At 33.3% G+C, this 25,332-nt stretch overlaps 2 protein-coding genes across 13 annotated transcripts; both read right to left on the bottom strand.

The window, feature by feature from the left end:
- Nucleotides 1-77: 77 nt before the first annotated feature.
- On the bottom strand, nucleotides 78-24,700 carry LOC115984366 (F-box/kelch-repeat protein At3g06240-like). 12 transcript variants are annotated; one of them, XM_031107390.1, is made up of 7 exons: nucleotides 24,503-24,700; nucleotides 23,444-24,315; nucleotides 20,771-20,860; nucleotides 19,280-19,422; nucleotides 700-731; nucleotides 492-579; nucleotides 78-286 (listed from the first exon to the last, which is right to left on the bottom strand). In XM_031107390.1, the coding sequence occupies exons 1-6, from the start codon at nucleotides 24,602-24,604 to the stop codon at nucleotides 538-540; spliced, it is 1,281 nt and encodes a 426-aa protein (XP_030963250.1). In that variant the 5' UTR covers nucleotides 24,605-24,700; the 3' UTR covers nucleotides 78-286; nucleotides 492-537. The 12 variants fall into 12 exon arrangements, with proteins under 12 accessions (XP_030963250.1, XP_030963243.1, XP_030963244.1 ...); XM_031107383.1 differs by having other exon boundaries at nucleotides 23,444-24,696; XM_031107384.1 differs by lacking the exons at nucleotides 19,280-19,422; nucleotides 20,771-20,860 and adding exons at nucleotides 2,374-2,463; nucleotides 4,951-5,176 and having other exon boundaries at nucleotides 700-874; nucleotides 23,679-24,693.
- Nucleotides 8,954-14,055, bottom strand: LOC115984367 (F-box protein CPR1-like). Its single transcript, XM_031107396.1, has 2 exons — nucleotides 12,676-14,055; nucleotides 8,954-9,207 (listed from the first exon to the last, which is right to left on the bottom strand). The coding sequence occupies exons 1-2, from the start codon at nucleotides 13,893-13,895 to the stop codon at nucleotides 9,204-9,206; spliced, it is 1,224 nt and encodes a 407-aa protein (XP_030963256.1). The 5' UTR covers nucleotides 13,896-14,055; the 3' UTR covers nucleotides 8,954-9,203.
- Nucleotides 24,701-25,332: the final 632 nt, after the last annotated feature.

The following is a 25,332-nucleotide window of genomic DNA, read 5'->3' as shown; positions in this document are numbered from 1 at the left end:
GTGTCCCTGTCAATATAACACTAATTACTACAAATTACCATTTTTTTTCCTAAGTTTTCTTTTATCTCAACCAAACAAAGCAAATGTATATTCATTTTCTATCATTCCACTTTCCTACTCCTTCAACCAAACACACATCAAAGAAATTACAAATCTTTCATTTCTCTTACTTTTCTATCCTCCTACTTTTCAATAACATGATTAAAAGTTGTTAAACTACACATAATACAAATATGAAAGTTGCATTACAAAATATAAATTGCTCCACATTGAGTGTTTGTTGTACCTACAACACAAGGATAAATTTATTAGTATTTTATCTAGAAAAATAATATAATTCCAAACATAATTTGAACACCACAACAATAGGAAATCTTCTCATATAAATTAATTGCATATTTTATCACTGTCTAACAAGTCCAACTTTATTAATTGCATATTTCATTACTATCAAACAAGTCCATCATTTTCCAAGTATAATGACATATTACCACGAGGTGGCAATTCTTAGCACGTTGAAGAAGATTTTTATCCAAGTTAAGAGCCAACATCTCCAACACCGCTAGAAGTGTTCTCAACCTAAAATGACCAATAAATAAATAGCTCCATTACTTAATATTATGAAAAGAGTGAGAAAAAAGGATAATGATATATATATATATATATATATAAAATGTAAGAGCATAATGTAGTCATAACCTGGTTACTCCATTGTTGAACCAACAAGGACTGTGATTTTAAAATGGCCATTTGCGATTTTAAAGAGGTAATTTCTATTTTTAAAGTGGCTATTTCTTCCTGTTGATCTACCATTGCCTTTTTGAGCTTGCGGATTGTTTCTTTATCTCTTACGCTCTCATCCTCTGATTCCACCCTATGATAAGACAAATGCGTTGTAAGATATATAATATTTAACTCAAGACATTTAATAACTAAGCATATTATTAATGTAAAATAAATTTATTATTGTGAGACATAATTAATCATCCCTCATTTATTAAGCAAACATATTTATTGTAAAACATTTTAATAACTGAACATATATATAGTAAGACAAATTTATTATAAGATATTCATTATTACCAATTTTAATGAAATACTAATTATCCACTATACTAATTGTGAGATACTAAATATATGGTCACTTCTCTATAACCCCCTTTCAATCTAGGAAGCACGGACACGGACACGGGTACGGATACGAACATGGGTAAGACATGGTGACACGCGCAATTTCTAAAAAATTATAACATAAAACGGCCGGTACAACACCAGTATGACACAAGTACAGCACTCTAAATGAAGTGTCCGTGCTTCTTAGCTTTCAATTGATCAACCATTTAGATAAGGAGTGGCCCAAAGTCAAAATAATTATATAGTGCATTACCTACATTAAGAATATGAATGGTGTCATTAGACTTCAAAAAGAAAAAAGAAAAAAAAGAAATACCAAATTCCCTCTAAAACAATTCAGTAGCAAATGAACTTCAAAATGAAGGATGTTAATTCTCCACTTGCCACCACAGTATAATGAACTTGTGAAATTGAATAACAATCCCACACATAATCAGAAACCCAACAAAGAGCCAAGTATAAAAACTGAACTTAATCTGTAATCCACAACAAAATACCAAGTAATACTTGATATAGGAATAGAAAATGAACTATAGAACACATAAGCAGCACAACAGAACAATCAAAGAATATTTCAAATACACTAGATTTTAGCAAAAGAAACAACTAAGAGAGAAAAGGAAAAGCATACCCTTCACCACCCCCCCCCCTTTTTTTTTCTATACCAGTTTAACTCTAACTGTACACCATAAAATGGGAATTATCACTTGACCAACTAGTCACTCACTTACGAAATGGCTGAGGGGATAGTGACCTTGAGAAAGAGAAAATCATGCCTAACTATACCAAATAAAAACCATATCCAATAAGGCATTTATAATCCATATTATGAAAAGCCCATGAAATTACCAGGTCCATTGACAAAGCCAAGCATGCAATCAAAACACATCCAAAAGCTTGATTTTGAACTTGTTATCCTAATAGATCATCTAAATCCATCCAAAATTGCAATTGAAGCAACCAAATTGAAGTTTTCTATCCAAAACAAGCTACAATCAATAATAAATTAACCAATATTTGAACAATGGATTCAAACTCATAGAAAAATATCAAAGAACGGATTCATATAAGTTAAAAGGACCAAATGATGTTGCAACTAACCAAATATTAGGCCACATTGCTCAAAACATTTACAATCAAACCCACCAGAACACCCTAGAATAATCTCGGATAACACAAAATACCAAAACCCATTACATATAATTCCTCAAAAAACCCTAAATTGTCTAAGATAATTACCTGCCAATGCCACCCGCCAAGGGCAGCGCCTTCTTGACCACACCTTGAAGACCCACAACACCAATTTGATCCGATTTAGGGGGTGGTGACCTTGAGAAATTGAAGAAGAGAAAAAAAAAGCTTTAGGTCTAAGTACATATGAGACACTAAAAGAAAAAAATGAAAATAAGAGAGAATCAATTTAGAGAGAGAGAGAACAATGTGAAAAGGGGAAAAAGAAGGTCGATTGCAGCATTGGCAATGACCAACAACAGTGGTGTTGCTTGGATGACAGCATCCAGTGAGAGAGAGAGAGAGAGAGAGAGAGAGAGAGAGAGAGAGTTGAGTTGGGGAAGGGGGGATTTGATTTGTATGACCACTACTACAAAACCTAATTGGCCGGTGAAAATCGAACCTAATCATAAATATTGGCAAATCAAAATAATGCATAAATCAATAAACAAAATTTAAAAGAAAGTTCAGGATGAAATCAAAATTTAAAGAAGGCTAGATCATTGAGAGTGGTGGATTGGCTTCTATATCTTTCCTTTTGGGACCCAAATTTAAAGCAAAGCAATAAAAAGCAAACGCAATGCAACTATTAGAGAGAGAGAAGAGTGATAAATTGTGATCAATGTTATTTCAATAGAAGTAGAATGGAGTGAGTTGTGTTGTAATAGTAGTGAGAACCATGAAACTAACCATACATTAAAAACCACCACTAGGCATTCAAATATTTTGTCTACACGTCACAAAACCGCGCCTACACATATAATCTAATAGTCTGTTTTTTTAACTGCTACTATAGGAACCACCTTAAGAACTCGCCTTTTTTTAAGCATAATTTTATCATTATTCATTAATTCTACCCATTTTATTTTATGTCTTGACACAGAACAAATCAAACGATGCAACATTAAAATTGAGGAGTAGAAATATAAAAGATAGGTAGCCTAAGAGTCAAAACCTAAGCCTACTTGGAGTCAGCACTTGGTTGGAGTCAACACCAAACCATCGAGACAATTTCTAGAGAAAGTTTATTAATAAAAAATAATCCTCCCCCAGTAGGTTTATATTGTGCTTATATAGACTACTAAACTCTAATTCTAACTAACATACTAATCCTAATAGACTTGAGAAATCCCAATTATTAAATTACAAAACACCATTGACTCTAGTAGAATTAAATAATAATACAAATAAATTTAAGTAAATATAAATACCCAAAATAAAATACAATTAACTCCAAATTAAATAAGACTAAATTAAAATAAATCTTTCATTGTGCTTCCCGCCTCATCCCTGGCTATTTTGAGAGTTAATGTTAGTCACATCACTTTCCCAATTTTCAATTATCCTTATTTATAGGTTTATTCATTCCCCTCAATAGCTTTAATTCTCCACCCCCCCCCCCCTCCCAAAAAAAAAAGATATATAATCAAATCAACACATCAGAATTTTATTTGAAAACCAAAACGAATGCTCTTATTAACAAGACATCTATGTATTTTGACATGGAATGAACCACCAATAACTGGTTTGAGCAACTGAAGGTAACAATGATGAAGAGCCACTTCCACTTCCCAATTCACTAAAGCTGTGTTCTCTTCAATTTTCTATGTGCTTGGAAATGACAATTGATATTCAGAAAATAAAGACATTGATACTCTTCATCTAAAAAGAAAAAGAAATGCTGTTAACACATCTTCAGGCATTTCAATAACCTAGAAGTACCATGTGATGCTGGTATAATGTTTTCAAAGAATGAAATACAGGAAAACATGCTCCATTATTTTCTGGCTACAAATTTATGTTCCATGATTGACCTAAGTTCCTACCATCAAATGAATAGAAGATATTCCTGAGACATTCATTTTTCTTTCTCTAAATTATACATGAACTTCTTCATTGTAGGCTGCTGGCAGCAACCACTAAAGACTTGTAAGAGACAGGGAAGGCTAGTTCCAACACAAAGTATGGGTTTAGGCCAAACATTTAAAAGTTTTTTTCACCACATAACTGCAGGTAGTGTCTTGACATTTTCTTATGGGTTTAGCATTGGAACTAGAGTCAACGATATGACTTAAATATAGTGTGCAAGGTCATCTCATAAACGACCACCAATAATACCTCAAATTATGTCATTATGTCATTTACTGATACTGTGCTTTGTACATATATTGTTTTGCATCAATGTAAATTTATGAAACAAAATAGTAATGCAATTTTAAATTGAATGCAAAACAATACGTCATGTTCAAAAAACAGTATCAGAAGGCAATGACAATATGCCAGAATGCAAGCCTCATTAAAGGAAACACAATTTCAGATTGAATATGGAGTAGAATCGACAAGGTCTGCGTATAAAAAATATGAGAGCATCAGTCTTTCATTAATATTTATCGCTTCCTGCTAGCAAATGTCTAATCCCATCATCAACCATAACCACAAGCCATTCAAGAACAAATTAACATCCAGATGCAGCATATTGAGATTTGAAACTTAATGTTTACTTATAGCCACACAACAATACATAGCAAGAAAAAGATAGAACTGAGGAAAGTAGATGATGAATTTTGAGTTGAATCAAGCTTTTACCAGAATTTCCTCTTGCTGCTCCCTACCCATAGGGAAAGTGCATCATTTGCTTTGTCGAATAAGACTGGTTTGTTGAGTAAGACAAGGCTCTCCACATAATTATCAGCACAAGATTTGAATGACCGCCCATAAATGCCCAAATTCTTAACTTGTTTACTCTGAGGGTCATATGAAAAGAGTTTTGCATCGTCTGCTTCCACAATAACATGATCATTCTTCCGGAAACCTAATACCCTTCTAATAACTCCACAGAGATCAACAGTGCACAGTTTACTCCAAGTCTTAACATCGTCATATTCTTTCATGACCCAAATGGAACAAGAAGTTCTGATCCTATGTGTATAACATACTACAGAAAGCGATCCCCTGAATCCAAAAATATCAAAATGAAGCTTGGCTCTGAGTACAGACGTTGGCAATGATATAATGCGAAAAACCTCATCACCAAAATCAAATGACAAAATAAACGGACAAACTTTTAATTTCACCTGAAAATGGACAGCCCCGTTTATAAAGGCCGCACCTTTATAAGATTTAAACATAATCCCAGGCGAAAGCGAATCGCCAGCACTAGTTTTTCTCCAAGCGCCCTCTTTAAGAGAGTAAACCTCAACCAGACATCGTGTTTTGATTGCAATGCTCACCACCTTATAATCTTTGGTCCGTGCATCAAACCCGAACCCATGAATCACCGCTCTGTTAGTCTTGGGAAGGGTAATGAATTTTCTAATACAGGATTCCAAAGAATAATCTGCTCCTTTTGACAAAGGCAGAACAACCCATTCACAGAACCGATTAGATTAAAATAGTTGGAATAGAGTGGGAACAGAACATTCTGAAACTGATGAAACGAGGAGTCAGAGTCATTATTGTCATCGTGAATGAATTCGTAGTACTCTAAATTGGTTCTTAAATCGCCGTGGCTAACGATTAATTTGTTGGAATTGGAGGGAAGTGAAAGTGATTGAGTGAGGTGGGAATCGATGAAGGCAGAGGTTGTGATTAGGGAGTTCCATAGTTTCGAAACGCACCTGAATCGAATTAGGGATTTCACGGGTAGTCTGCACAGTATCTGAAGCACCACTTCCTCTGGAAGATAGTCCGACATTTCTTTCAATTCCTTCCTTTCTCATTCACCAAATTGAAGATTTGAGGGTTGAAAAACTTCGGACGAGTGTTCACAGAACTGTATGCTATATGCCGTCTCAGGTTTTCTAGTGTGGTGTGTACACACAGTTCAGCAAACATGTTTGTATTTTTTAATTTGGTTTTTTTTTTTTTTTTTAAATCAATTTTTTATTTGGTTAATTTGCAAGTTACATCTGTTTGGACTTTACAAGCCCTAAAATTTCATAATTGGATTTTATCTCCTGAAATTTAGAAGTATTTGGATTATACACTCTTACATTTCATAATTTAAAATTTACTCACTAAATTTTACTCCCACATCACCGATCAACCATCAAAACCCACATCACCGATCAACCATTTGTGGTGGGCTTTTTGTGATTTTGGGCTGAACTGCCTCATGCTGTATAGGACCCAGGTGTCCTGGATAAGAGAGTTGGGACCGGTCCAGCTGCAACTCACCCTGATCCAGCTTGTGCACAAACTATGCCTCGTTTGCTGAAACTTTTAGTTACATACCCATGACAGGCGAAGTTGCTACAGAAAAGTTATGGCGGATAAACGCAATAAAACAATAATAAAAGAAACACTTTACTGTTAGGCAAAATAAGTAAGAGATCCTTAATTAAAACAAGTAAAAAGAGCACATATTAGGTGAAATTGCAAAGACAAGAGAAGAAACAATAGCAATAAATGGTAGGATCAATGAAAGGAAAGATCAGTTTGCCGTGCTTAATTGTATTACGGGGCCAAGGCCAAGGAGGGAGCCACTCCACAACGTAGGTAACCTCACAGGATGATTCTGCTATAGAAATTACCCACTTTAAAGAAACTAGAATTTGTAGTGAGAACTCAACATGCTAATGAAGTGAATGGTCATTATTTTCATCGTGGATGAATTTGTAGGTAACTACTTCATTTCTATAATCGTAGTCTTTAACAATTAATTTGTCAGAGTTGGAGGGAAGTGAAAGTGATTGAGTTAGGTGGGAATGGATGAAAGCAAAGCTTGTGATTAGAGAGTTCCATGATTTTGAAACGCACCTGAATCGAATTAGAGATTTCACGGGTAGTTTGTACAGGATTTGTAGCACCACTTCCTCTGGAAGATAGTCCGACATTTCTTTCGATTCGAAGATTTGAGAGAGTTGAAACACTTCCGAAATGGCGAAGAGACAAAGAGACAGACGGCAGTACAGTTGGTTTTGGTCAAAACGGGCCCTAAGTTTTTGGCACAAATGGTAATTAAGAGAGCTTTTGTGCAATTGTTCTTGAGCTCTTTCTTCTCAATCTCCTAGGAAGTTGACTCCATGGGTGATGACCTAAACCTTGGTCCATAAACTCTATCTTGAGCCATATAGTAAGGGTGTTGATGTTGGGATGAATTTGCCGGATTGATGATATAAGCGTAAAAATTGGTGGGGGTGTTTTTGCGTTAGTATTTTTTTATTTATAGCAAAAAATTTTAGAGTTCGAGTTATACCGCTTTTTTGAAATTCAAATTTAACAAACTCAAGTTACAATTAGTTCAGGTGCATATTACTTGGAATTCAAGTTTAACTTGAAACTTAAGTTCAAAGAGTACTACAAAACTAAATAACTTTTTTTTTTCTTTTTTTTTAAGCTATTAGAATATGATAAATTTAATCATTTAACCAATACTTCTAACAAAGAAAGAACTAACAAGTAACGTTTGGATGATCCAAAAAATAAAGAAATTTTTTTTCTTTGAATTATTCTTATATTATTTTTTCCCTTGCTTTGCTGTCTTCTCTTTCTACAAGAAAACAAGTAGCAAAATGGAAAATTTTACCAAAGTTTGGAATTTTATGTCATGACTTTTCTTGCATGCTATTATTTGTGGGTTAAAATACTGAAAATTTTAAGGAGAGTAATAATCTTGGATGATTTTTTTTTTTCTAAGTATCATTCGGATTAATGGGAAGAATTGCTTTAGTGTATTTTTTTTTTTCTCAAGAAAATAAATGGTTATTAAAATAGAAGTTTAACCAATTTAGAATTGTATTAATGGATTGCTGATATAGTAGTTAAGTAGTATCTTAACCATTTATTTTAAAAGAAATGTGAAGACTTAAAGTTATCTACTTTATAGAAGAACCTAGAAAATCTAGAAGATTTCAATCCAAAAAATGTATAACAATTTCAAAACATATATCAGTGCAATTTATCAAATGCTTTAAATGGACCTGTTTGGTCATCAATCTCAAATTCACATTTTCACATTTTAAACAATATTATACACATTTCCACACTTTTTTTTCTTTAAAATAGTATACAACATCAAGAGAAGAATTTTTTAAAAATTATATCTTGTATTTTATTATGGTAAAATATTGTTTTCCTTATTTTTGAATTTCATTTTTTTAAACCTAAACTATAAAAAGCTCATTTTTTATCCTTATACCTTTTATCGATCTTTTTTTCATTTGTTTAGGGATGAAAACAAAGACAAAAAAATAATAATAATAATTTAGGAATGGAGAAATAACTTTTTTAAAGTTGAACAATAGAAAATATAATATTTTCAATAGGTTAAGAATGAAGAAGAAGTATAATGATGAAAAAGAAACTTTATACAAACTTTAATGACCAAAATAATATTTTAGTATTTTAACCTTTGGTATTATATGACTAGAGAAAACTAAATTATGATATGACTAGACATTAGGGGAAAATTGTAACTTTTCTTGAATCATTATTAACTATAATATATTATAGATGGTATGTTTGGTTAGTAAAAGTTTGAGTATGAGTATCCTTATTTTTATTTTTCTAATTTAGTTAAAATAAAAAACTTATCAAATTAGTTGAAATTTAAAAGGTCTTTTATAGAAAGCTGACTCAAGCACTCAAATTGAATGAACATATCTGCGTGTATATCAAACACTCAAGGAAAAAGGTCTAAAATTATAAAATTTAGGGTTAAAAACAAGATTATCCTAAACTTAGAGTGTAATTTACATTTTAGTCTAAAATTTAAAATTATCCAATCCAAACAGGCTTTAGACAGAGCTTAGAATAGGGGAAAAAAAAAAAAGCTCTAGACATTAAGAACAATGGCTGCTACATTTCGCCACTGAATCCTTCTTTTCTATGTAGTGTTATTACCTGCAACAAAAATGACAATAATAAAAGATGTTAATCTTCGTTAAAAAGTAATTCTCAAATTAGCAGCCATACTCCAAAATCATTTCGTAATGACAAACACATTAGCAATACAACAACAAAACACAAGAATTGTCTCACATTACAAACCATATCTCATAATCACTTCAAAATCATAGTCACATGACCTATATTGTAATAAAATACAACAAATTATAAAACCAAAGTCACATTTCCTATATTGTAATAAACAATAACAAATTATACACCAAGCATTGTCCAAGAAGTGTCAATTTTATGTCATCAAGAATCCAAACAACCAATGAATTCTAATCAATTCTTCAACAAATATAGACATAACAAAACACCCAAATCAAATCAATATCCTATAAAGAAGTAAAGAAACGACACAAATTTTCTCATTATGTACCGTACTCCCCAAACATAGTTGCATAGAAAATATTCCCGAAAGTTATTTTCTTTCCCCTTATTATCCATGAAACAAACATGTACAAACTGCAATAATACTAATTGATTAGTTCAGGTAGGAGAATTCCCTGTCTAGAAACAGAATTAGAAAACAAAATTAGAAAGTAACAATTGTCTATTAAAAGTACTACCTAGAGGAAGTGGAAAAAGTGTCAAAACTATGTAACTTTAAGGGTATATCATATTGTGTTGTACTTCTACGTGCATTTGAAATGCGTATATTCTGAATATTTACCAAGCAAAAATAATTCTTTCAACTTTTCCAAAGAACATAGGAGACCCACATCATTAAAAATTAAAAAGGGAAGTGAAGTTTTATGGTCGTCTATGAGAGGACCTAGCATAGTATGTGATTTTTTTTTTTTTTTTTGATAGATAATAAGACTTTTGTTGAGAAAAAATTGAACATGATATTCATGATGGTGAACACTTTGAACAATAAAACAAATACAAAAAGATCAAGAGCTAAAGGAAATAGAAACTAAAAAATTAGATACAGCAGTACAGTTTGTACACCCCCAAACACGAGCCCAAAGAAACAGAGTACGAAAAAGTAAACATTTTAGATGTTCCAAGTTCTTGCCTTGTCTTCAAAAATGAGGGCATTAGGTTCCTGCCAGACTAACCACAACATAGTATGTGATATCAAGTATTATTATCTTAACAATGATTATTATCATTGTTAAGATAATATGCAATTGACTTGCTTCCAAGAATTTTCTGTATTTTATTTTAATTCGGAGTGAATGGTAATTTGGTGATTTCTCTAGCCACTGAAGTGCGATATGGTGGCATGAGTCTCAGAACTTGTACTTCCTTTTCCTATTTGGTTTAGTAGTTTCCAGCTTTATAAAAAAAAAAAAAAAAAAAAAAAAAAAAAAAGTTTCTAAGTTGCTTTCTTCTTTGGCATATAACTCAAATCCATCTAGGAGTTGATTGAAAGAGCCCAACAATTTTGGTTCTTCTGATTTGCTTACACTTTCATCATCTTCCTTCTATATAACATAACAAATTACCATAGATCTGATTTACTCCCTATAGCAAACCAGACCATGTAACAATCAAATAATCCTATCCTATATTTTTCTATCAGTACAATAAAAGTTTTAATGTTTTATACATGAAAAGGGGTGAGGCCGAGGTACAATCCTATTATATTTTCAAAATTCTATTCCATAATTCTCTCCGCAAAACCCTAATCAGTTTCCATTGAAAAGCCAAAAAAAAAATTTTTAGAAGTAGAAGGTGTCCAATTTACCCTCTCATCCCCATTAACATCAATAACTTTTCCATATCAACACACAACCAAAGTAAATCAATAGAGTGAAAGAAAATAAAAAGTCTACGCCATATTTCAGCTAAACAAAATAGTACTTAGTTTTGGACAAACACCACTCTTGGTCCTTAAAGTTTATCCCATTTTTCAATTTGTTCCTTAGACTTTCAAAAATAGCAATCAAACCCTTAAAATTGAAAAAATAATCCAATTTTTTCCTTTGGTCCTCAAAATTTGACCCATTATCCCATTTCTCTTCCTATTTTGTATTTTCCCGACATTGAAATAGAGAACTTTTCAACAAATTTGAGTCTAGAAAAGTGGACAATATATCCCATTTTTTGGTTCCATGTCAATACCAAGTAGCAATCATAACTTTTAAGCCATCATGGAGGCCACATGTCACTTGTAATATACCAAAGATTACTAGTGTAAAATTTATTTTTAAACCATTACTTCTACATTGCTCAGTAGCTCAAGAGTTAAAGAATATGGTGTGTTCCCTTTTTAGGGTTCATTGAGTCATGCCATTTAGTGTTGTGGAACTTATAGCAAGTTGGTTAGGCAAGTTTAATAGACTCAAAACTAAGGTACTTTAGAATATGATCCCTCATTGTCTTATGTGAGTCAGATGGAGGGAAATGAATACACGTACTTTTGAAGGGGATGAAAAGTCAATTCATGAGTTGAAACTTCTTTCAAGAATTGTTTGAATGAGTAAATGCTTCAGGTTTTGTTACTTTCATGTCTCTGCTTGACATGCTTGATTTTTGTACTTTCATTGCTGTTTAGTTTCTTTTTCTTTGTTGCCTTTTAGTAGGCTACTTGTGTATCTTGTTTAATCTTTTTGTCCTTATTTCAATTTCAATGAAGTTTATTATTCATCATAAATAATTCTTAAGCCATTTGGAACTTTTTTATTATAAGTATGCCCAATCACATGACATATTGGTGTCAAGATTAGCATGTAGACAACATTAGATCATTCTAAAAACTTTAAGGATTTGATTACTACTTTAGAAACTCTAGGGACCAAATTGGAAAATGAGGCAAACTTTAATGACTGGTGTTTGCCTATTATTTTTTTTATATTTTTAGAACAAATACTAGGGTTGTCACTAGGGTCACCCTGATGAAACTCCCATACTCAATACAATGTAATAAATTTAATCAGTCAAAACCCCAAGCAAAACATCATGACTCTACCTACAGTTACACTTACACAGTTACAACTTAAATGCTTCCCATCCCATTCCCATATTTTGTTGAATATACATTGATGCAAAGCAAAATGTAATGTACAAAACACAGTATCAGAAGGCAACCGATGGCTGATCATTATAGAAAAATATGAGCAATTCTAATGAATTGTAAGTGTAAAACACATTTTCATATTGAATATGGATTAGATGTGACAAGTTCAGCATCTACAAAAAGATAATAACATCAGTCTTTTGTTTATATTTACAGTTTCCTGCTTCCAAATTTCCAAGGTCTAAACCCATTATCAATCGCAACCGCAAGATCGTATATAACAATTATGACTATTAATACCATTCAAAATCAAATTACATCTAAAAGCCATATATTGAGATTTGCAATGTAATGTTGACTTATAGCCACACAACAATATCTAGTATACACCAAGAATAAGATAGAACTGAGGAAATTAAATGCTGAAATTTTGTGTTGAATCAAGCTTTTACCTGCATTTCCTCTTCCTGCTTACTCCCTCTCTTGAAACTGCATCATTTGGTTTGCGGAGTAAGACAAGGTTCTCAGTATAATTATCAACACATTGTAATGCCTTCCCAACACTCCCCAAATTCTTAAATTGTTGGCTGTCAGGGTCATACGAAGAGAGCATGTAAGAAGGTAATAAATCTAACTCCATATTTTCTTTTTTGAAGAAGTGGAACATGCCCTCTGGTAGTATAGACTCTATATCCTTCATTAATACATGACCATTCTTCCGGAGACCGATTACTGATAAATATCCTCCACTGTGATCAAAAGTAAACTGTTCAGTCCAAGAATCAACGACTCCATACTCTTTCATCACCCAAATAGAACATTTGCTGGGTGTATGCCTTTCGCATATTAGGGAAAGTGATCCCCTAAATACTGAAGCATTAATCCATCCATGTGTGGCTATACTATCTGGCAACGATATCACATGAAAAACCTCATCCCTCAAATCAAACGACAAAAAAGCTGATTCATTAGAATTCGGCATAACCTGTACTGTGAAATGGATAGCCCCATTTAAAGAAGCTGCCGGACATTTATATCCATTAAAACGAATATTAGGCGGAAAAGAGGTGCTAGCATCAATCATTTTCCAAGAACCCTCACTAAGAGAGTAAACCTCAACCAGAGTTGGCTTCTTTTTCATATAATACGGATTATCTGGAAGTACAATTATCACCACCTTATAATCATTGGTCCGTGAATCAAACCCGAATGCTGAATGACATTGAACATTACCGTCCGTCTTGATCTTAATGCAATGCTTAGGTAGGATAATACATTTTCTAATAGAGGGATTACAAAGGATAAAGCGCTCTTTCTCATAAAGGCAGAACAAACCATTCACATAACCGATAAACATACATTTGTGAATACGACTACGACGACGAGTCGTTAGTGGGAACTCAAGATGTTCAGTTCGATCAAATGAGTCATTGTGAAATAATCTGTACTGATGTACATTGGGTTTAGAAGCGAAGTCCCTAACAATTAGTGTGTTGTTGGAATTGGAGTTGGAGGGAAGTGAATGTGATCGAGTGAGGTGTGAATCGATGAAGTCAGAGCTTGTGATTAGAGAGTTACATGATTTTGAAACGCACCTGAATCGGATTAGGGATTTGACGGGTAGACTGAGTAGGATGTCACGCTCCACTTCGTGTGGGAGATAGTCTGACATTTCTTCTTTCTCTTCACCCAGTTGAAAACTTTGAGAGTTGAAACACTTCGGAATGGTGTAAACTAGATGGATGAGTGTTCAGAGAACTATGCAGTCTCAGCTCGTCTAGACACTAGACACTGTCCATCCCTATATTTTTGGTTTAGTTCAGCAAAACAAATTGTTTTTCTTTTTCGGCCAACCAAAAAATCACTATATATATATATATATATATATATATATATATATCCGTCTAACTTTCATCCTAAAATTTTAAATTTACTAGTCATTTCCATCTATTCTTTTAGAAAAATTTTAGTAATACAAAATTTTTTACAATTTTTTTCCACAGCTGTAACGTGGTGTGATTGATGAAGAAAAAATATTGGGTCCAAGTGTAAGGGATGACTGACCACTCATAGCCTGCCACATTGGAATTGTGGTTAAAAAAATTATGGAATAATTTGTGAATCTACTAGTACACTTCTCCTTCTTACATATATCGGTTGGCCTTTATCTTATCTTTATCACTTTCCAAAATAGAAAGGTTAGAAGTTAAGAAAAAAAAAATGTTATAGAAATTAATTTTCACAACATTTAGTTTGCAATTTTTTTTATTAGTTTACATTCAGGCGAGCATTAACATTATTTTATTATATATCATTAATAACATGTCATCTCGATAATTGACAATTGTGAAATATTTTGATAATATTTTTTGTGGCTCCAGGCTTATTACAACTTTGTCTTTTCCCAATTGTTAATATATTCTATTGTGATTATAATAATATTACTTTCACCTTGGTCTAATACTAATGTCAATTTTTTTTTTTTTGTACAAATTACAAGAAGTCATATTGTTGTGTCCATGCATTTATTGTTTCAAGGATTTTGTAATTTATTACTTTTATAATTATATATAATTCTAAAGTTATAAAAAAAAAAAAAAAAATAGTAGTTTGGAAGAGTCTTATCATTCAATTAATACTTTATATATATACTAGCCTTATCACATGCACTTTGCGCATGTAATAAGGCCTTATTTTTTATTTTTTATATTGTAATAATTTTTCATTCATTCTAATTTGAGATTTACACGTTTTCTCATTATTATTATGCATTTAGAACTACTAATACAACCAAGAATGTCATGAGGCTCTTCTCAAAAAAAAAAAAAAAGTCATGAGGCTAGTTTCAAAAAATGAACAAATATTACACATTTATTTTGTAGCAAAAAAAAAAAAAAAAAAAAAACCTGCATTTTTATTTTGAGAATCTAATTTCAAAGTAGATAAAACAATTTGAAAATTAACTGGAGAGTGACTCTATTTTTTAGACAATGTTCTATTAGGAGTTAGAGTTGTATTTTTACCAGATTGTCTTTTAGTTTTGTTTATACTTAAACATAGAAGTGTAGAAACATTTTTTAACCAAAAAAATGAGGACCCAAATAGGAGAAGCCTTTTTAATAGTAGTAGTAGTAGTGTATATATGTGTGTGTATATAATATATATATATATATATAATCTTTTTTTCTGAAGTCCTCCTTAAATTTGGTAGCCATATATACACCCAAAATGCTTAGATGGTTGAGAATGAATTTGACATCCAGAAATAACCACAAAACATCATATTAGAAAACAACCCATCATTGAAATCCTCATAATCAAAATTTTAAAATAAATAAAAAGGCAAATAAGGTCTTAAGTTCAAACTACCACACTAACTATACATGGAGTTTTAGAAATATCTCATAGGCAAGAAATGGAATAGTCTAGTCAAAAGTTAATACTACTTCACAACTTTTTTATATCAAGAAAAAGAGAGAATGCTTGAAATCTTTTGGTCCAAACTTGTCCAAAATTAAGAGACCGTAATGTGATGAAGTAAAGAGACACAATCATGTTCGGGGTTTCTACAAGCAAGTGGTATGCACTATGGTTCATGTTCTTGTATTTCATAAACCATTATATGTTTGATTGGAGTGAGAAAGGAAAGGACGGAAAAAGGGCGGGGGAGGGGGGATGTAATCTTCCCTGAATAGAGAGAAAAGAAGGGGAAATTGGATGTGAATTAAAGATGAGTAATAAGCATTTATCCAAGTTATTGTCAATTATTATTATTTTCTTTTTACTACAAATTATCATTTCTTATATGGTACAAGTACAAATGGTAATTCTCTTAAAAAGTATCATTTATTTCCTTTCACTTTTCCTCTCAACTAAACAAAGCAAAGCTATATTGATTTTTTATCATTCTACTTTTTTATTCCTTCAACTAAACACACATCAAGAAAAATACAAATATTTTCTTTCCAATAACATGATTACAACAAGTAGTTCAAATACACATGAATACAAGTTATAACAAGTTGTTAAAATACACATAAAACAAATATGTCAACAAGCTTCTGAACTGCAAGTCGGTTCCTAAGCCCCCTGCAATTCCATGCTAAGATTTTCATTGTTGTCGACAGGGCTGATCATTAGCCACCACCGATTCATCAATACCATAAACTGCCCTTCTTTTATGACTGCCCTCCACTTCCTCCATCTCCTCATCCGAATCCCTATTCACCCTTTTCATCAACACTGACTCCCTCACTACCTTGGGCTCCCGTTGGTGCTTTTGCTTGTGGACATGTTTAGAAACCCCAACCCGAGAGGACCCCACCTTACTACCCATAGCAAAACCTGAAGTCAGCCCACTAGGAACAAAGAAACTCTTAAGGAATTGTGCTGAGCTTGCCATTTTCGACCCCTCTGAAGGCAGGAGTGACTCATTGCCCTTCAAGACACCACCCTCATCATTATCAAACTTTGCCAACTCCCTGTCAATGCTATCCATTTGCTCTTGAAACTCTTGATTAGGACCATCCCTGATAACGATATTCTGATAATGAGGGACAACCCTTACTGGGGGTGTTAGCATCAGACCTGCCTCAGATGGTTCCCTAAAATCCTCACTGTCAAGCTCAATCACAATCATGGCGGCAACTGAAGGCGAGGCCGAGCCCGTTTCAGGTTCATTTGCTCCGTTAGCACCAACCTGCCCTTCAGTACCACCCTTCGTCGTATCCATCTCGGACCCTTGCTCATCCAACTCTTCATCAAACCATGCAACACGAATTATTGTTCGTCCTAATGGATTTGGAACGCTTGCCCGTAACCATGATCCAAACTGTTTTTCCTCATCTCTGTCAGTCCCCCTCTTCTTCAGACGATTTGGGCAATCCTTGTCATGACGACTCAATCTCCCACACCAATAACAGAGGTTGGGTAGATGCTCATATTTGAAATTCAAGCTCTCCATGCCCCCGCTTCGGACAATCTGTCTAGCTTGACACAAAGGTTCCGATAGCTTCACCGCAACTCTTACTCTTATGAACTTGCATCCTTCACTCTCGCCGTCACCCGGTTCACTCTCATCTAGTACACGTGCTACTGACGCCACTGCCTTAGCCACAGACCTAGAGAAACTACCAATGGGAAGATTATGCACCTGCATCCAAAACCGAGTCCTATCGAAAACAAGACTCTTGACATCTGTGTTCCTCGAAACCCTCTTAAGAGCCACCAAATATTTGTCAAAAGACCACGGCTCACCTCAGTAACCTGTCTATATCAAGCACGACCCGAAATTCAAACAACACCCTATGATTGCCCATGTCCCGAACCTCAAACCCCCTTCGAGTCCGCCATAACAGTTTGAAGGTATTTGCAATTGCCTCCATATTTATAACTCTACTAGTGAAGAAGCGGGCTACCAGAAAATATTCTTCTACTTCGCCATCTCTCACATGAAACTTGTTTCCCTCGTGTTCAGACAGTGAGAACTTCTCCCACTTCTCTGACAGTGACTCCATGGAACACTAAACAAACTTCCACGTCTTCCTTGACCACTCTCATGAGATAGAGGCAAGAAGGACTAACGCCCAACCTCAGAGGTAGGCACTGAATTCTACTGAGAGCTAGGGTGTATGAAAGCCCTAGGTCAGAGAAACTCTTATTTATTTATTTATATAAAAACATATTCTAAATTGCTTTCATCTTTGGCATAATTCCAATCCACCTAGGAGTTGAATGAAAGAGTCCAACAACTTTGGTTCTCCCTATAGCAAACTAGACCATGTAACAATCAAATAATGTAAAATAAAAGTTTTACACATTATAAATTAGTGAGGCCGAAGTACAATCCTATTCTATACACAAATCTATTCCAAAATCAATTTCCAATGGAAGGCCAAAAAAATTATTTTAGAAGTAAAGGTGTCCAACTTAGCCTCCCTTTTCCCCACTAACATCAATATCCTTTACATATCAACACACAACCAAAGTAAATCAATAGAGTGATGAAAATAAAAAGTCTAAGTCATATATTCAGCTAAACAAAACAATACTTATTTATGGACAAACACCACTTTTGTTCCTTAAAGTTTTTCCCATTTTTCAATTTGTTCCTTAGAGTTACAAAAGTAGCAATCAAAACCTTCAAAATTTGTAATGTAAAATAATCCAAATCCGTCCTTAAACTTTGACCCATTGCCCATTTTCTTCCCATTTAAATCCTCGTATTGTCCCAACATTAGATTAGAAAACTATTCAACAAATTCAAGTATAGAAAAGTGGCAATATTATCCTTCTTTTTTTTGTTCCATGTCAATACCATGTAGCAATTATAAGTCATCATGGTGGCCACAGGTCACTTGACGTGTCCCTGTCAATATAACACTAATTACTACAAATTACCATTTTTTTTCCTAACTTTTTTTTTTTTTTTATCTCAACCAAACAAAGGAAATGCTTATTCATTTTCTATCATTCCACTTTCCCACTCCTTCAACCAAATACACATCAAAGAAATTACAAATCTTTCATTTCTCTTACTTTTCTATCCTTCTACTTTTCAATAACATAATTAAAAGTTGTTAAACTACACATAATACAAATATGAAAGTTGCATTACAAAATATAAATTGCTCCACATTGAGTGGTTGTTGTACCTACAACACAAGGATAAATTTATTAGTATTTTATCTAGAAAAATAATATAATTCCAAACATAATTTGAACACCACAATAATAGGAAATCTTCTCATATAAATTAATTGCATATTTTATCACTGTCAAACAAGTCCAACTTTATTAATTGCATATTTCATTACCATCAAACAAGTCCATCATTTTCCAAGTATAATGACATATTACCACGAGGAGGCAATTCTTAGCACGTTGAAGAAGATTTTTATCCAAGTTATGAACCAACATCTCCAACACCGCTAGAAGTGTTCTCAACCTAAAATGACCAATAAATAAATAGCTCCATTACTTAATATTATGAAAAAAGTGAGAAAAAAGGATAATGATATATATATATATATATATATTTATATAATGTAAGAGCATGTGATTTTAAAGTGGCCATTTGCGATTTTAAAGAGGTAATTTCTATTTTTAAAGTGGCTTTTTCTTCCTGTTGATCTACCATTGCCTTTTTGAGCTTGCGGATTGTTTCTGTATCTCTTACGCTCTCATCCTCTGATTCCACCCTATGATAAGACAAATGTGTTGTAAGATATATAATATTTAACTCCATACATTTAATAACTAAGCAATTAAGCATATTATTAATGCAAAATAAATTTATTATTGTGAGACACAATTAATCATCCCTCATTTATTAAGCAAACATATTTATAGTAAAACATTCTAATAACTGAACATATATATAGTAAGACAAATTTATTATAAGATATTCATTATTACCAATTTTAATGAAATACTAATTATCCACTTTACTAATTGTGAGATACTAAAAATATGGTCACTTCTTTATAACCCCCTTTCAATTGATCAACCATTTAGATAAGGGGTGGCCCAAAGTCAAAATATTCATATGGTGCATTACCTACATTCAGAATATGAATGGTGTCATTAGCCTTCAAAAAAAAAAAAAAAAATACCAAATTCCCTCTAAAACAATTCAGTAGCAAATGAACTTCAAAATGAAGGATGTTAATTCTCCACTTGCCACCACAGTATAATGAACTTGTGAAATTGAATAACAATCCCACACATAATCAGAAACCTAAAAAAGAGCCAAGTAGAAAAACTGAACTTAATCTGTAATCCACAACAAAATACCAAGTAAAACTTGATACAGGAATAGAAAATGAACTATAGAACACATAAGCAACACAACAGAACAATCAAAGAATATTTCAAATACAATAGATTTTAGCAAAAGAAACAACTAAGAGAGAAAAGGAAAAGCATACCCTTCACCACCCCCCCCCCCCTTTTTTTTTTCTATACCAGTTTAACTCTAACTCTAACTGTACACCACAAAATGGAAATTATGACTTGACCAACTAGTCACTCACTTATGAAATGGTTGAGGGAACAGTGACCTTGAGAAAGAGAAAATCATGCCTAACCATACCAAATCAAAACCATATCCAATAAGGCATTTATAATCCATATTATGAAAAGCCCATGAAATTACCAGGTCCATTGACAAAGCCAAGCATGCAATCAAAACACATCCAAAAGCTTGATTTTGAACTTGTTAACCTAATAGATCATCTAAATCCATCCAAAATTGCAATTGAAGCAACCAAATTGAAGTTTTCTATCCAAAACAAGCTACAATCAATAATAAATTAACCAATATCTAAACAATGGATTCAAACTCAAAAAAAAAATATCAAAGAACGGATTCATATAAGTTAAAAGGACCAAATGATGTTGCAACTAACCAAATATTGGCCCACATTGCTCAGAACATTTACAATCGAACCCACCAAAACACCCCAGAATAATCTCGGATAACACAGAATACCAAAACCCATTACATCTAATTCCTAAAAAAAACCCTAAATTGTCTAAGATAATTACCTGCCAATGCCACCTGCCAAGGGCAGCGCCTTCTTGACCACACCTTGAAGACCCACAGCACCGATTTGATCCGATTTAGGGGGTGGTGACCTTGAGAAATTCAAAAAAAAAAAGAAGAAGAAAGAAGCTTTAGGCCTAAGTACATATCAGACACTAAAAGAAAAAGGAAAATAAGAGAGAATGAGAGCTGTGATCAAGTGATAGAAAGGTAGTGAAAGAGAGAATCAATTTAGAGAGAGAGAGAGAGAGAACAATGTGAAAAGGGGAAAAGAAGGTCGATTGCAGCAATGGCAATGACCAACATCAGTGGTGGTGCTTGGATGACAACATCCAATGTGAGAGAGAGAGTTGATTTGGGGAAGGGGGGATTTGATTTGTATGACCACTACTACAGAACCTAATTGGCCGGTGAAAATCGAACCTAATCATAAATATTGGCAAATCAAAATAATGCATAAATCAATAAAAAAATTTAAAAAGAAAGTTCAGGATGAAATCAAAATTTAAAGAAGGCTAGATCATTGAGAGTGGTGGATTGACTTCTATATCTTTCCTTTTGGGGATCCAAATTTAAAGCAAAGCAATAAGAAGCAAATTCAATGCAACTATTAGAGAGAGAGAAGAGAGATAAATTGTGATCAACGTTATTTCAATAGAAGTAGAGTGGAGTGAGTTCTGTTGTAATAGTAGTGAGAACCATGAAACTAACCATACGTTAAAAACCACTACTAGGCATTCAAATATTTTGTCTACACACGTCACAAAACTGCGCCTACACATATAATCTAATAGTCTGTTTTTTTAACTGCTACTGTAGGAACCACCTTTAGAACTCACCTTTTTTTAAGCATAATTTTATCATTATTCATTAATTCTACCCATGTTATTTTATGTCTTGACACAGAACAAATCAAATGATGCAACAGTAAAATTGAGGAGCAGAAATATAAAAGATAGGTACCCTAAGAGTCAACACCTAAGCGTACTTGGAGTCAGCACAAAACAAGAGAAAACCTCTGCACGTTAGCATATAAGGTTGGTTGGAGTCAACACCAAACCATCGAGAAAATTTCTAGAGAAAGTTTATTCATAAAAAATAATCCTCCCCCAGTAGGTTCATATTGTGCTTATATAGACTACTAAACCCTAATTCTAACTAACACACTAATCCTAATAGACTTGAGAAATCCCAATTATTAATTTACAAAACACCATTGACTCACCATTGACTCTAGTAGAATTAAATAATAATACAAATAAATTTAAGTAAATATAAATACCCAAAATAAAATACAATTAACTCCAAATTAAATAAGACTAAATTAAAATAAATCTTTCATTGTGCTTCCTGCCTCATCCCTAGCTATTTTGAGAGTTAATGTTAGTCACATCAATAACACTTATTTCCCAATTTTCAATTATCCTTATTTATAGGTTTATTCATGCCCCTCAATAGCTTTAATTCTCCACACCCCCCACCCACCCCTCCATAAAAAAAAGAAAGATATATAATCAAATCAACACATCAGAATTTTATTAGAAAACCAAAGCAAATGCTCTTATTAACAAGACATCTTTGTATTTTGACATGGAATGAACCACCAATAACTGGTTTGAGCAACCGAAGGTAACAATGACGAAGTGCCACTTCCACTTCCCTATTCACTAAAGCTGTGTTCTCTTCAATTTTCTATATGCATGGAAATGACAATTGATATTCAGAAAATAAACACATTGATACACTTCATCTAAAAAGAAAAAGAAAAGCTGTTAACACATCTTCAGGCATGTCAATAACCTAGAAGTACCATGTAATGCTGGTATAATGTTTTCAAAGAATGAAATACAGGAAAACATGCTCCATTATTTTCTGGCTACAAATTTATGTTCCGTGATTGACCTAAGTTCCTACCATCAAATGAATAGAAGATATTCCTGAGACATTCATTTTTCTTTATCTAAATTATATATGAACTTCATCATTGTAGGCTGCTGGCAGCAACCACTAAAGCCTTGTCAGAGACAGGGAAGGCTAGTTCCAACACAAAGTATGGGTTTAGGCCAAACATTTAAAAGTTTTTTTCACCACATAACTGCAGGTAGTGTCTTGACATTTTCTTATGGGTTTAGCATTGGAACTAGAGTCAACGATATGACTTAAATATAGTGTGCAAGGTCATCTCATAAACGACCACCAATAATACCTCAAATTATGTCATTATGTCATTTACTGATACTGTGCTTTGTACATATATTGTTTTGCATCAATGTAAGTTTATGAAACAAAATAGTAATGCAATTTTAAATTGAATGCAAAACAATTTGTCATGTACAAAAAACAGTATCAGAAGGCAATGACAATATGTCAGAACGCAAGCCTCATTAAAGGAAACACAATTTCAGATTGAATATGGAGTAGAATCTACAAGGTCTGCGTATAAAAATTATGAGAGCATCAGTCTTTCATTAATATTTATCGCTTCCTGCTAGCAAATGTCTTATAACATCATCAACCATAACCACAAGCCATTCAAGAACAAATTAACATCTAGATGCAGCATATTGAGATTTGAAACTTAATGTTTACTTGTAGCCACACAACAATACGTAGCAAGAAAAAGATAGAACTGAGGAAAGTAGATGATGAAATTTTGAGTTGAATCAAGCTTTTACCAGAATTTCCTATTGCTGCTCCCTACCCATAGGGAAAGTGCATCATTTGCTTTGTCAAATAAGACTGGTTTGTTGAGTAAGACAAGGCTCTCCACATAATTATCAGCACAAGAATTGAATGACTGCCCATAAATGCCCAAATTCTTAACTTGTCTACTCTGAGGGTCATATGAAAAGAGTTTCGCATCAGTATTTAGGTCTGCTTCCACAATAACATGACCATTCTTCCGGAGACCTAATACCCTTCTAATAACTCCACAGAGATCAACAGTGCACAGTTTACTCCAAGTCTTAACAACGTCATATTCTTTCATGACCCAAATGGAACAACAATTACTGAACATACGTGTATAACACACTAAAGAGAGCGATCCCCTGAATCCAAAAATTTCAAACTGAAGCTGGGCTCTGAGTACAAACTCTGGCAATGATATCATGCGAAAAACCTCATCACCAAAATCAAATGACAAAATAAACGGACAAACTTCTAATCCCCTGGTGTTGATGCGATCTGTCACCTGAAAATGGACAGCCCCGTTTATAAAGGCCGCACCATTACAACATTGAAACATAATCCCAGGCGAAAGCGAATCGCCAGCACTAGTTTTTCTCCAAGCGCCCTCTTTAAGAGAGTAAACCTCAACCAGAGGTCGTGGTTTGGGTGCAATGCTCACCACCTTATAATCATTGGTCCGCGCATCAAACCCGAAACCATTAATCACCGCTCTGTTGGTCTTGGGGAGGGTAATGAATTTTCTAATACAGGGATTCCAAAGAATAATCCGCTCCTTTTCACAAAGGCAGAACAACCCATTCACAGAACCGATTAATCTATAATAGCTGAGAGAGAGTGGGAACTCAACATTCTGAAACTGATGAAACGAGGAGTCAGAGACATTATTGTCATCGTGAATGAATTCGTAGATATCTATGGCTCTAAAATCGCCGCGGCTAACGATTAATTTGTTGGAATTGGAGGGAAGTGAAAGTGATTGAGTGAGGTGGGAATCGATGAAGGCAGAGGTTGTGATTAGGGAGTTCCATAGTTTAGAAACGCACCTGAATCGAATTAGGGATTTCACGGGTAGTCTGCACAGTATCTGAAGCACCACTTCCTCTGGAAGATAGTCCGACATTTCTTTCAATTCCTTCCTTTCTCATTCACCAAATTGAAGATTTGAGGGTTGAAAAACTTTGGACGAGTGTTCACAGAACTGCGTGCTATATGCCGTCTCAGGTTTTCTAGAGTGGTGTGTACACACAGTTCAGCAAACACGTTTGTATTTTTTAATTTGCAAATTACATCAGTTTCGACTTTACCCGCTCTGAAATTTGAAAGTATTAGGGATATAAATTTCAGAATTTGAATTTTACTACCTAAATTTAATGATATTTAAATTTTAAATCTTAAAATTTAGGAGTATTTTAATTTTACTTTCTAAAGTTTAAGAATTTGAGATGTAAAATCCAAATTCTAAACATTAGAATGTAAAATCTAAATATCCCAAACTTTAAGGAATAAAATTCAAATTTTAATATTTTAGGGTATTAAATCTAAACACTTCCAATTTGCAATTTACCCTTTGTATTTTGAGCTAAAGTTCATTTTGAATCATTAAAAAAAAAAATCATTTTAATTTTTGAGAAATGATATGTTCACAACATTTTCACAACATTTTTATAACAAATCTTAAGTGGCAGGTTGTTACTGGTTATTATTGTTGGCGCAAAAAAGTAATCTTAGTGTTAGTTTCAAATTTGAACCAACAACAACTAACCACCTATGATTTGTTGTAAAAATGTTATGGATGTAACATATCTCTTAATTTTTTTTGTGTATTTTTAAATTTGTGTCAACTCACATGGAAAAAAAAATCACATGAGCTTAA

Source organism: Quercus lobata, chromosome 4 (genome assembly GCF_001633185.2).
Source record: "Quercus lobata isolate SW786 chromosome 4, ValleyOak3.0 Primary Assembly, whole genome shotgun sequence".
NCBI classification, from domain to species: Eukaryota; Viridiplantae; Streptophyta; class Magnoliopsida; order Fagales; family Fagaceae; genus Quercus; species Quercus lobata.
Note: the sequence above shows the minus strand (reverse complement) of the source record. Positions and strands in the feature narration are given on the sequence as shown.

Coding starts and splice junctions, on each gene's coding strand:
- LOC115984367 (XM_031107396.1), bottom strand. CDS start 13,895: ATGTCAGACTATCTCCCACACGAAGTGGAGCGTGACATCCTACTCAGT.
- LOC115984366 (XM_031107383.1), bottom strand. CDS start 24,579: ATGTCGGACTATCTTCCAGAGGAAGTGGTGCTTCAGATACTGTGCAGA. Junction 732..19,279: donor AATGGCCACTTTAAAATCAC/ATGCTCTTACAT, acceptor TTTTAAAATCAC/AGTCCTTGTTGGTTCAACAA. Junction 580..699: donor TTCAACAATGGAGTAACCAG/GTTATGACTACA, acceptor TGGTCATTTTAG/GTTGAGAACACTTCTAGCGG.